General features: G+C 39.6%; 1 protein-coding gene across 1 annotated transcript; it reads right to left on the bottom strand.

Moving 5' to 3' along the window:
• Nucleotides 1–1,553: 1,553 nt before the first annotated feature.
• bmp4 (bone morphogenetic protein 4) lies at nt 1,554–8,122 on the bottom strand. The gene is made up of 4 exons (XM_057344865.1): nt 7,779–8,122; nt 5,187–5,309; nt 3,790–4,148; nt 1,554–3,017 (listed from the first exon to the last, which is right to left on the bottom strand). Exons 3-4 carry the CDS (start codon nt 4,139–4,141, stop codon nt 2,164–2,166), a joined length of 1,206 nt encoding a protein of 401 aa, XP_057200848.1. The 5' UTR covers nt 4,142–4,148; nt 5,187–5,309; nt 7,779–8,122; the 3' UTR covers nt 1,554–2,163.
• Between the last annotated feature and the right edge of the window lie 3,667 nt (nt 8,123–11,789).

Raw genomic sequence — 11,789 nt, 5'->3', positions numbered from 1 at the left:
TTGTATTGGAACTGTGCTCCCTAATAAAATCCAGTAACTGCTCAGGAAGTAAATTGCTAGTAGAAGGCTACTTCATGTCCATTAGGAATCAAACCGCCTATGAATGATCCTACAAGTCCCTCTAAAAGGATCCTGTTTGATTCTGAACCGATTTGGAGTTACGAGGTTTTCTTCCGTATTAAAACAGGAACTCTGTATACAACCCGTGTTATTAATGCAACACGTAAACGGCAGCAGAGATTTCCGCGATTTACCAAGAGTAAATCATGTCCGGTCAATGACGGCAAACGAGTTCAAAGCGCTTCCGCTGGCGTTATCGAGAAACACGGGCAGTAAATGAGAGTGATTGATTAGTCTGCTGGGCGTCTGGGGCCTCACACTCACCTTTCATTTGCCCTCGCGTCGCGACGTGATGATCGGAGCGGCGCGCCGCGCCGCATCGCCGCGTCTGCACAAGTGTCAATGCCATTGAGTCTCACCGCTGCGTGCCGTCTAGCCGCTATTGTATTAATGCAGACTGCGCCTTAGATGATGCATTTACTGCACCCGGAGGATGCGCTGTCTCCTTTATGACCTGATCCAGGTCCCCTCTGTCTCTCACTCCAATTTCCTATAGGCACATATTGTGTAATCATACAGTAAAAAACATATATAATGTAAATTAATATGGATTTAATCCTAATACTTAATCTATGATGAAAGAAATTAGGCCTATTTCAGACACACATGTAGTTTATTCATGACTACTTATTTTACTCACTTTAGTTCCTTCACATTTTTTGCTGCAATACAGTTTTTGGAGGGGGGTCTGGGGGAGGGGAGGTGTTAGTTTTACATTTAGCTCTTTTATTCAAACTGTGCATTCAAGATGCACACGTGATCAGTTTGTTAATTCCCTGGAATACGCAGCCGTTACTTTTGCATTGCTAAGTGCAAACAAAATGCTCTACCAATTGAGACACAGTTTATCACGCTATAGTTTATCTTTCTTTTGATAGTAGAACTGACCTGAGGGTTTACTTTGAGAGATTACTGTATGTGGGATTCTCCAGTAGTGACACTCGGACAAGGTCATTTGTTGCTTATTCAAAAAAGTGCACATTTTATTCAAATGACTTATTACCATGATGAGACTTTTGAGAATAATCTATATAATATTATTTCTAAGAATTGCCTTTTAAAGTCAGCAATTTGTATGTTTTTCCACAAAAAACAATATCCTATCAATATAATATAGTATATTTTAACAACATGAAATATTGTCTGTTTGTCACTCAAATAATAAGACACATGTATAAACGAATTTCAACTTTTTTTAAGCCACATAAAATAGACTATTTCATACGAGTGTTGCACACTTTTCCAAATACAATTGTACTGTGTTTTAAAAGGTGGTGTTTACGTGAACAAACTTATACACATGGCAGTTCAAGACCAACTGAAAAAAGGTTTTGCTTTAAATCTGGTTTTGTAAATTATGAGGGAAAACTCCTCTCTGTGAATTGGGAACACTGTACTTCAGTGTGTTTAGAAAACATTGCGTTGACTGAAACTCAGCTCAGAACAGTACACAACCTTTATTATTCTCACTGTGTTGCTTGAAACGTTCACAATTTATGTAAAAATGAACAATGTGCATCATCTACTATCAACTGAAGGAAAACATTACAGTCGCAACATATCTGATTCCTTGGACTGATAAAGCAGTAACAACAGTTCTCCTGGGATTTCACACAGTGCTCTTTTATAAGTACACAAATCATGCTTTGGATCAAATAAGAGGTCGGTTGGGAATCTGTGCCACACTATTTCATCTTTTTAAATGTGCACTGTATTAAACAAATAAATACTACCAGTAAATAAACATTTCAGTGGTATTTTTTCTAACTCTCTCATAAAAAAAACCCTTACACAGTCTGATATACATTATGAAAAGCTGTACAGCTTAATTATATTCAAAATAAGGACACTTTAGTTTTTTTGTTATAATTACGTTGCTATAAATATATATATATATTTTACATATATCATTTTTGTCAAAATATATGATCATATGGTCAAGGAGACAAATGGGACAAACACACATCTCAACAAAAAAGTTATAAATAATCGTCCAGGTATGGTCATTCAGGTGTAAATGTGGCTGACCATCCTTATGTCCGGCTAGCGGCAGCCACACCCTTCAACCACCATCTCCTGGTAGTTTTTCAGGACCACCCTGTCCGTTTCATCCAGGTAGAGCATCGAAATGGCACTGAGCTCTGTGGGGACACAACAGGCTTTGGGAATATTGGTGTTTACCGAGTTAACCAGCGTCTGTACGATAGCATGATTGGTGGAGTTCAGGTGATCGGCCAGAGGAAAGGGGCACTCTCCATTACAGTAGAACGCCTGGTACCCGGGGGGCGCCACGATCCAGTCGTTCCAACCCACGTCGCTGAAGTCGACATAGAGCGCGTGTCGCCGGCAGTTGCGATTGCGCTTTCGACCCCTTTGCTTGGGGCTGCGCTTTGTCCTGCGCGTCAACGGGTGACTTTTGCCGTCGTGACCAAACGTGACCAGAAGGGGGCGAAACTGGTCCCAGTCTTCGCTTGGAACCGGGTGCAAGGAGCGGCTTACGCGCACGTGGCGCCCCTGCTGGCGGGGCGTTTGGTTCAGGTGCACAACCTCCACGGCAAGGCCGTGGTTGGAGAGCTTGTCGCGGGTCCAGCGCAGTACGGCGGGGCCCACGTCGAAGCTTTCCCACCTGGACGAGTTGTGGCGCACCAATCGGGTGTCCAGGAGTTGCGTGATGATTTGCCCAGCCCGTGGAGGCTTCAACACCTCGTAAATGTTTATGCGATGGAGACCCTCGTCCCCTGTGTGCTGGGGATCTGAGCTTGCATCATCTATCTGTTGCCTGTAGAGACGAAGCTCTGCGCTGGAGATGAGTTCATCCTCAGGGATGTTGCTGAGATTAAAGAGGAAGCGCAGGGGAGTCTGCCATGACCCATCTGCCTGGAGCTCCTCCATGTGCTCTAGAGAGGAGAAAGAAAAATAGATCAGGGCACTGATTCCTCTATCAATTGCAAATTCATAATTGATCCCAATATCATCCTTTTTATTTTCATAACTGGTACAAATTCTTTACTTACACATTTATCTACAATATTGATATATACAGTAGTGGCCAAAAATGACGTCCAATGATGTCACAATCTTTGCTTTTAATGACACAGTAAGTCTGACTAAAGCATCAAAATATGTTGCAGTATGATACAATCACATTTATCTAACAATAAAGGCACGAAATGGAATTGCGTGTTTTCCAAACATTTCTGCTGTCTGCCATTGGTTGGGCAAACAGATAGCCCCGCCCCATAAACGTATGCGATTAATTTGATGGTTGTTACACGCTTTGATGTTGGTCGGAATTTTCAAACATAGCAATGCTTTGAAAGGGCCAGCTTTAACTTTTTGGGAAAATCAACAGCTCGACTAATTTTCTAAGTTAATATTAAAAAAATTACTTTAAACCAGAGTGTTTTTTGAAACACATGAATTTGCTTTAGAACAACCAGACAACAACTAATCTACTGTGGCTTCTTTTGTTATATAAAGGAATAATCTGTTTAACATGCAACAACCCACTATCAGCTTGATCATTTTTTATAGAAATACGTGTTGAGAAAAGCCCCTTAGAAAGAGCTACATAACAATTTACTCAGAAACGCCGAGCGCTGTAAACTGCTCTTAAACGTTAAGTTCAAAAAGATGTTTCATCTGTTGTTTGTATGTTGGTGGTCTTACCCTCATGATGGAATCCTCTCACAGTATTTGCTCGACTCGTAGACCTCTCGGGATAATCAAAGCTGACGTCGTGGCCAGCGGCATCCTCAAGCTCCCCGGACTGCAGGCGGTACAGGTCGAGCAGATACTGGGGCACAACTGCTGAGTTACTGGGTCGTGGTCGCCTCTGCAACCCGAACATCTGCAGCAGCGTGGCTTCAAAGTCCAGCAGCAGGTCATGACTCTGAGCCAGATGATGAGCTGACACCTTCTTTTTCCCCTCCTCAGATATTAGACTAGCATAGCTGCTCTCTCCCAGTAGGACTTGGCATAATAAAATGACCATCAGCATTCGATTACCAGGAATAATCATGATGTCTCTGGCGAAAAAATACGGTAAGAAATGCTTTCAGTAATTTAACAATGTGTTTAACGGACACGAATGAAATAGTTGGGTTCCAAATGCTTGGCCAACACACTGCAGCATGTGCAGCTCTGCATGCATATTTTAATTTGGCTTCTTGCAGTGATTAAATCTTGGAGTTCCAGGGGACGATAGAGTTCCCTTCAAATATTTGTGTCTTTAAAGAGAAAGAGAATAAAGCTGGCTAATGTCATCTTTAAAGTCTGTAAAAACCAAACCAACGCTGAAGATATAGCGTTGACAAAAGCAGACTGTGGTACTAGCACATACGTTTCTATTCTAATCTATTATATTCTATTATTAAAACGTACAATTTAGCACAAATATTTGATAATAATATATAGAATACGTCATATAAAAGTCAATTATTATCATGTAATTTATATATAAATATATAGGCTAATCAGACGCTGATTCGACATAAAACGGCATGGGCTAAACCGCAAAAACTAGTGTGACCAATTTGTCAAAAATGGTCAGACCATCGAACCGTTGTTGTGTCCAGTACTAAACCTGTTAGTAACATTGTAACATTGCTACTCCTACTGTTGACCTAAAAGAGAAAATGACCGTAGACAACAGTTTGTGCCATTGCCAACTATAGAGCAACTTGCAACAATGCTGAAGATGCGTACTTGTGTTGTGTTATGCACATAACCAAGCTTGAGTATTTATGTCACCCCGAATAAGTGTTTGAACATGTTTACAATTGAATAGCTTATAATTACACATCTTTTATCCTGTTAACAAGAACATACTTAAAACTGTAAGTACAATGCTAGTTGAATTTTATTTAATAATGGTCAAAGCAAACTACAGTTTGAACAACCAAACAACTAACCTGCAGCGTGCACATTTTAATGGTTTATAGTAGATGTGCTAAAATCAAAAAAGATAACATTTTTTTTTAAAGAATGACTAAGCTTTTTAATTTGCCCCCAATATGTAACAAGCCTGTTACATGCATGAATGTCGATAGGCGTGGTCCACTTACCGACAGAAAATAAAGCATGGGAAAACAGTCCATGTTTGTTGAGAGCTGATCCAGGACGAGTTCCTCAGGCAAAGGTTACTTGCTCCTGGAAGGCAGTTTAAGAACTCTGGCGAGGCTCTTTTCCTGAAAGACAAGGAACGCAAACGTTTTGTTTGGTTATATTATTATAGAGCAAACGTTGCACGTAAGCACTGGTATAGATTCACTAAGAACCCATAGAGCAATATGCCAAACACTCCAGAAAAGACAGACAGCTCAACCAATGAGATGCAGCTTGTGTATCAGATGCTCCTTTAAGAACCAGGCGCGAAACACCTGAAAGGACGGCAATTCCGATTTACATCAAAATAGAGGTTGGTTTCTCAACACAGTGTTCTATAAGACTGCCTCTTTTAATAACGGTCTGCAACGTCAGGTTAAAATCCCTTATGAATAGTCTTTAGCTAGACCCTGTTACAGTGTACCAACTCAAGGATCTGTTCATTCCGTCAACAGTAGACCCATTCCAACCAAAAGAGACATTAGCCTTATTTTGGTGCAAACCTTCAAACCCACGACACATCTGTAACGATTAATGGAAGTGAATGGAGAATATGCAGTAATAACAATCACAAGTGTTTGTGAAAGGTCTCAGAAAACAAAGGCATCACTAAATCCACAGCTGAGTTTAACGCTTGAGCCAAGCAGCTCTTGTACTTTGTCATTTCTTGGATCTAGTTCCACTGGAGCGAGTCCAAGCATTACAACAGCAATGATGCATATTAACAAAAACATTATGTGTGTGTGGCCACGAGTGCTGTATTTTATTTCTCTGTGGTCTGTCCACACACAGTCAAGCAACAGTTGAGCAGTTTGGATAGATTAGGATGTTGTTTGTGTTCTGTCTCTATTCTGAAGACAGTTATTTAAGATGATACATTGTGGGTTAGGGTCTTTACATTGCATTTACAAGTTTTAAAAAAACGTAAAGACTCAATCATGTGAGAACATATGAAACAACCGGTTACTTCAGACCACCTACTCTTGTTTAAAAGCCCACGAATGCTGCCCTAAATATTTACAGGATCTCTTATTGATGTGTTTGAGGATGAAGCATGTGCTGTTGTAAAGCATGTGCAGTTTGCTTCCTTTAATTTGGCAGAACCAGGAAAAGCTCTACACAAACCCTGCAGAATGATCTTAGATTGTACACGTGGTTCTTTAGGCTTGTGGGACAGGGCACACAATGATGAGTACTTGGTGCCAGGACTATACATTTGCCATGCTTTGTTAATCTCAGACATCACTGGCCTAAAATGGCCTTTAGATTAAAACTACACAGATGTGTTGCAAATGACATGTGGTACCCTCCCAAAATAGCATGAAGCAAACGTTCAGATAACTTCTAGTCAATAACACACTTTTAATAGAAAGTTACACATATTTGTGCTAATGATAAATAATCTCCATGCACCAGACATTTTATACCCGTGTGGTTCAGTGTAATAATGTTTCTTTGTCATAATTCATTTCAGAAAATCCCAGACGGTGCTAATGCTTGACTTTGAGGCATCAATCTTCACCCCAGCTCATTTGAGACACGGCACAGGTCTCCGGGTCAAACGGACTGATTCAGATTTACTCTGCTCAAAGATGTTTAACCCTTTCCCCCAGTTTGCAAACACGTTCCTTGTTAAACTTTGCAGAACTGAGAACAGAAACAGTTACTCTAAATTATCACTAAATTGAGATTAAAGGCAAGAATGCTTCTTGTTGTATAAAACCAATGCAAAGGTTAGCCAGACATGTATTTAAAACAGACTTTCTAACGTTTTATAGGATACGTTCATGCTTTTAAGTTAACCGTGGTTCTATTATAGTAAAAGTGTAGTGATCCATTTTCTTTGGCAGTCTGATTGCCATTTACCATTTTACTCCTAATATCATGGTTAAACTGTTTCTACTGTTGTGAGACCGTAGTAAACGTGTGATTTCACTACAAATACCACGGTAAAACCATGGCTGATTTTCGTAAGGTTATGCTACTCCAAAATATCAGTTTTACAATTATTTTAATTCAATAACAACTGTGGTAAATTGGTAACAACGCTGTCATTATAAAAAGAAAATTAAAGAAAATGCCAGAAAGTTCATGAAAGCTTCTTACAGTGTTTTAAGCAAATGCCAAATACTTTTTTGGGATTATTATTATTATAAGGGAAAAATGTATCTAACCAGACGCGAACGCTCTTTGCAACCGGCTGCTCTCATGCATGCGCATACCCAGTGTATCATTCGTAAACGCTGCGCGCTCTTCATTTTGAACGTAGCGCGTTTGATCATAATTGTAGTTGGTCGCGTCGCATATTTGGACGCGCAGACGGGTCTTTCGATTTAAAAAGAGCGTTTTTAGTTTTCGCGTCGCTGGGACGCACTGGAAATTTTTGCGCAAAGTAACCAAATCGCTTACGCGCGTAATATGCGTAAAACGCTTTTAAAATGTTTCGAATTAGCGCACACACGCCATGCTAGCCCTTATACGTGACTATATTAAAATATCGCAACACTACACCTGGTGACTTTGTAATAGGCTATCTTTAAAATACGACTTACCATTGGTGGCGGTGCAAACGTTATCCGTAGGATGAGAAGACGGCGAAAGAGAGGACACTTCAAACAACAAAAGTCCAAAGCCCTGGAGGAAATGTTGAAGTCATTAATTCCCCATCAAATCCCCTAGAAGGACCCTAAACAGTGTGATCTCTGTAGCTCCAAAGATGTCCAAGAGTTCTCCAGACGGGAGAAGCGCACCGACTGATCGTGCATACTTACAGGCTGTTTTTATGGGTCCGCCCTATAAAGTCTTCGTGCCTCCTCCCCTACACCCTCCTCACACCGAACACCTCGCATAAACCCCACAGATCTGATTATCTGTTGAATTCACGCACGCTTTCCTCAGTGGGACTTTGGATACTGTCGTATCGTGTGTCGGTTCAACAGCAAGCACATGTAATCCATTACAAAGTCTTTGGAGATTTCATCATATGGGTTGACCACACTACAGTGACGCAGAGAAGGGAGTAGAGAGCGAATGTATGTTCTGAGTCACAGAGAAATAAATAGAATGAAAACAACGTGCACTGTTAAAAATGAAGGTTTCTTTATAATGTTTTTGCTGCAAGTGTAGCTTTTTTTGGCTGTGTAGTGTTCATGGGTGGGCTCCATTACATAAGCGAAAGCACTAAACAATGAAAGTAATGAAAGATATTTGTGGATAGTATCCACACTTTAAAAAAGTGCAGTTGTTATCTTTACAGCTAAATTTACTCTTAAAATCAAATTGAAATGAATGTAACCTAACGCAGTCAAATCTAATAATGTCAAAATAAATATAGAAATAATTTTGGAATTGAACCCTTTCTTTACATTGCACATCTGACCTGCTAGATAACTTGCAATTTGTATAAAATGCGTTCTTGGTCTAGTATGCAATGATTTGCTTTGCTTTATAAAACAAACACACCTTAATGCGGTGCTCTTTCAGATGAGGCTGCAAGAAATTCACTTCATTAAAAATGAACATGAATAAGATGTTTACACTTAGTGCCGATGCAAATAAATCATTTAAAGTTTGTTTGTGAAAAACTGCATATGATTCGCAGAAGTCTTTCTTCGTTTGACCTTCTGCCCCTATAACAACAATTAACCCCCAGTGTGAGAAGAAATCCTTGCAGACATTCTCATTACCATATTACTTACCTGTCTGGCTCAAGGTGATAAAGTAACATGCACCCCTCCCCCATTTGCACAGTCTGGGTCATTGGTAAAGAAAACACAACCACATATTTAAAGCCGAGAGCGTTTTATTTTGTAGCATTTAACTGTTTTTTGTAGCAATAAAACTGTTTGCTTTGTTGTTTCACATTTCTGCTCTAAAAGTGGTGTGTGTGAAATCGATGTTGCTCTGTAAGATCAGAAGTTTGTCCTCCTGTAGGAGGAGCCAAAGAATGTTTCTCTCTCCCGCATGGTGTCTGACAGGGCCGTTGGGTAGCTATGGAGGTCAACACTTATGACCACCAGCCCATAATTAAAGAGTCGAGAGAACAGACCCCTGCCCGGTGTCATAACACAGTGCTCTCATCTTCTCTTCTGGTCAAGAGCTATGAGGCACTTACCAGTGCAGACATGCACCTGATGATCGATCAAACGGCACTTTCACCGGGTCTCCTGCATTCTTGAGGCCGTCATCTCTTGGCTCATCTATGGTCTGAGCCACAGCATGCACACGGTGTTTTCTGTGGTGGAAGGGCTCAGAATAAACTTTTGAATCCCCCTGCTTGACACGGTGTGGAAAGAGAGGTAAATGTAAAGGAGGGACAGTTTGAGCCAATATTGGGAAAGGCATGTTGCGTCATAACCAAAGAAGATGGCAAACATTGTGAATGTTTGAACCGCGTTGAAACCAAGAAAAATGAAGATCATCCCAAGATAGTGCTGATAATGCTCCAAACCAATTCGCTAAGCACTAGTAAGACCAAAGTGTGCACATAGGAAATTGTTTCAGCAATTCAGAGATCTAATCAGTGCTTAGTGATTTAAGAGTTTAGCAACATAAATGTACTTCAGATCTATATATACAGTATTTAATTTCATGTTTAATCCTATCGGTTGCGCTGTTGACATACAGAATGTATCAATTTTGTGCTTGTACTGCTTGGTACAGTTCTCTCTTAGGGTTTAGCTTTCTTAACTCCTTTCTAAATTCTGTTTGATTTTTCAGTGACAATTTTCAGTTTTTCTTCATTTACATAGAAGGATCAATTAAACCTTGAATGTTGTCAATTATTTAACAAACCAACAAATGACATTGAAAACTGACTTTTCATGTTTTGTAAATACATTTCTTTGTTTGTTGTTGTTTATTTGTTCAAAATAATGTGATACAATCATAATCCTGAACGCAGTATCCTGTAACATAACGAATATCAAAATGTGATACCCCTCATATTTTAAATTTGAGTATGTGGAGAAATATTTTACATTTAGGCTAATAACTTTCTTTCCCTATACTTTTTTGCTTACTAAAAGGCTGAGTTGTTTCAACCCATTGGGTAAAATAAGGACAGACCCAACCGTTGGGTTGTAAATTAACCTATGTTAGGTTGTTGTTACCCAACCGCGAGTCTCTGATTTGCTCTGATCATGCAGCATTTTAAAGATGTCTCAAGCCAGATGTGTCTGTATCTCTCCATTAAACAGAGCGTGGCTATCTCTTTTCCTCTGACAGCTGGCCAGAAGATGTGTGGATGGATTTATCAGAGCTGCTTGCTGAAGTGTGTAGGACCGCAGACCTTTTTTTAGTTGGTTTTGGAAGTGTTGGAAGACACTCTTGCCACAACACTGTCCAGACCGTAGCAGCGCTGGACCTCTGGAGGTCACTAAGGGGAATTTTCACAAAAGATTTAAAAGCTTCTTTTATCAGAAGATGGAGCGGCACTTGAGAATGTTCCTTTCAAGAAGACGCACTGACACTTGAGAGTGATCATCACTGTTAGTACTGAATCAGCAACACAGAAGTATGAGTGAGTATGAATCTCAAATGTTGAAATTAAGAGCGATGAAAACCGTTATCAATACTGATGTGTCCATCTATGTTTCAGATATAAAGTAATGCAAACCTGTCAATTCAATGAAAAAAAAACTGGGGCAGGTAAAAGAACGCAACAAGACCTGTGTTACACATGGTTAACCGCGGTAAAACCACTGTACTGTATTCTGCTGTCTAGTCATCTAGTAACTGACCAACTGTATGTTTATTGAATTTGCACGTTAAACCTATAAAAATCTAGACAATTATTAACTATTAAGTAATTACTTCTTAATTCGTTTTTCATTTCTTACCAAGGATGCAACAGTGTCAGTGAAGAGCACAACTGATATGAAATATGACACGTAATGAGTAAAAATAAAGATTGATTGACGTAAATAGCAACAGAATACTATGTCATTTCTAAAACTGTAATTTTGTGCAATGATATGTGCAAAATTATGTTTTCATTTGTATATTTAGGAAAAAGAATATGTTAGCTATGATCTTCAGCAGGAAAAAGTCCTGCAATCCTATTTCAAAAATGTTTACACACAGGGCTCCAAGTACCACTTAAACACAGTAACATGAAATGTGCATTTTATGACTGTTCCAAACACAATCCATCCAATAAGAATTTACAGTCAGAAGCAACCATTTCATATTTATAGATCATAAAACATAAACGTTCTCTGCCCAATCCTTTGAACTGCAAACCTTCTTTGACCAAACGCCAGAACAACATGCTAAAACCTTTAAAGGAAGGGATGGCACTCTCGCACCCGTGTCTGTCCGCTCTTGCCTCTCTCTCTTTCTTTTTTCCAGCATATTTATTTTTACTGCACATCCATATCCTTAAGCCCTCTTAACATTTCAGGCCATTGAGAAGCTCTTAGGAGGATGAGCGAGCGTTAACTGCATCTTTTCAAACCTTGACATTTAATACTCAATATAAATCTCTCCAGAGACCTGTTATTTTTTCAAGAATGTAATTACATACTTTCAAATAAAACTTGAAAGGGCCCAACAAGTTTTAA

Source organism: Triplophysa rosa, linkage group LG10 (assembly GCF_024868665.1).
Source record: "Triplophysa rosa linkage group LG10, Trosa_1v2, whole genome shotgun sequence".
NCBI classification, from domain to species: Eukaryota; Metazoa; Chordata; class Actinopteri; order Cypriniformes; family Nemacheilidae; genus Triplophysa; species Triplophysa rosa.
The sequence above is the reverse complement of the archived record's forward strand: the minus strand, read 5'-3'. Positions and strand labels throughout refer to the sequence as shown.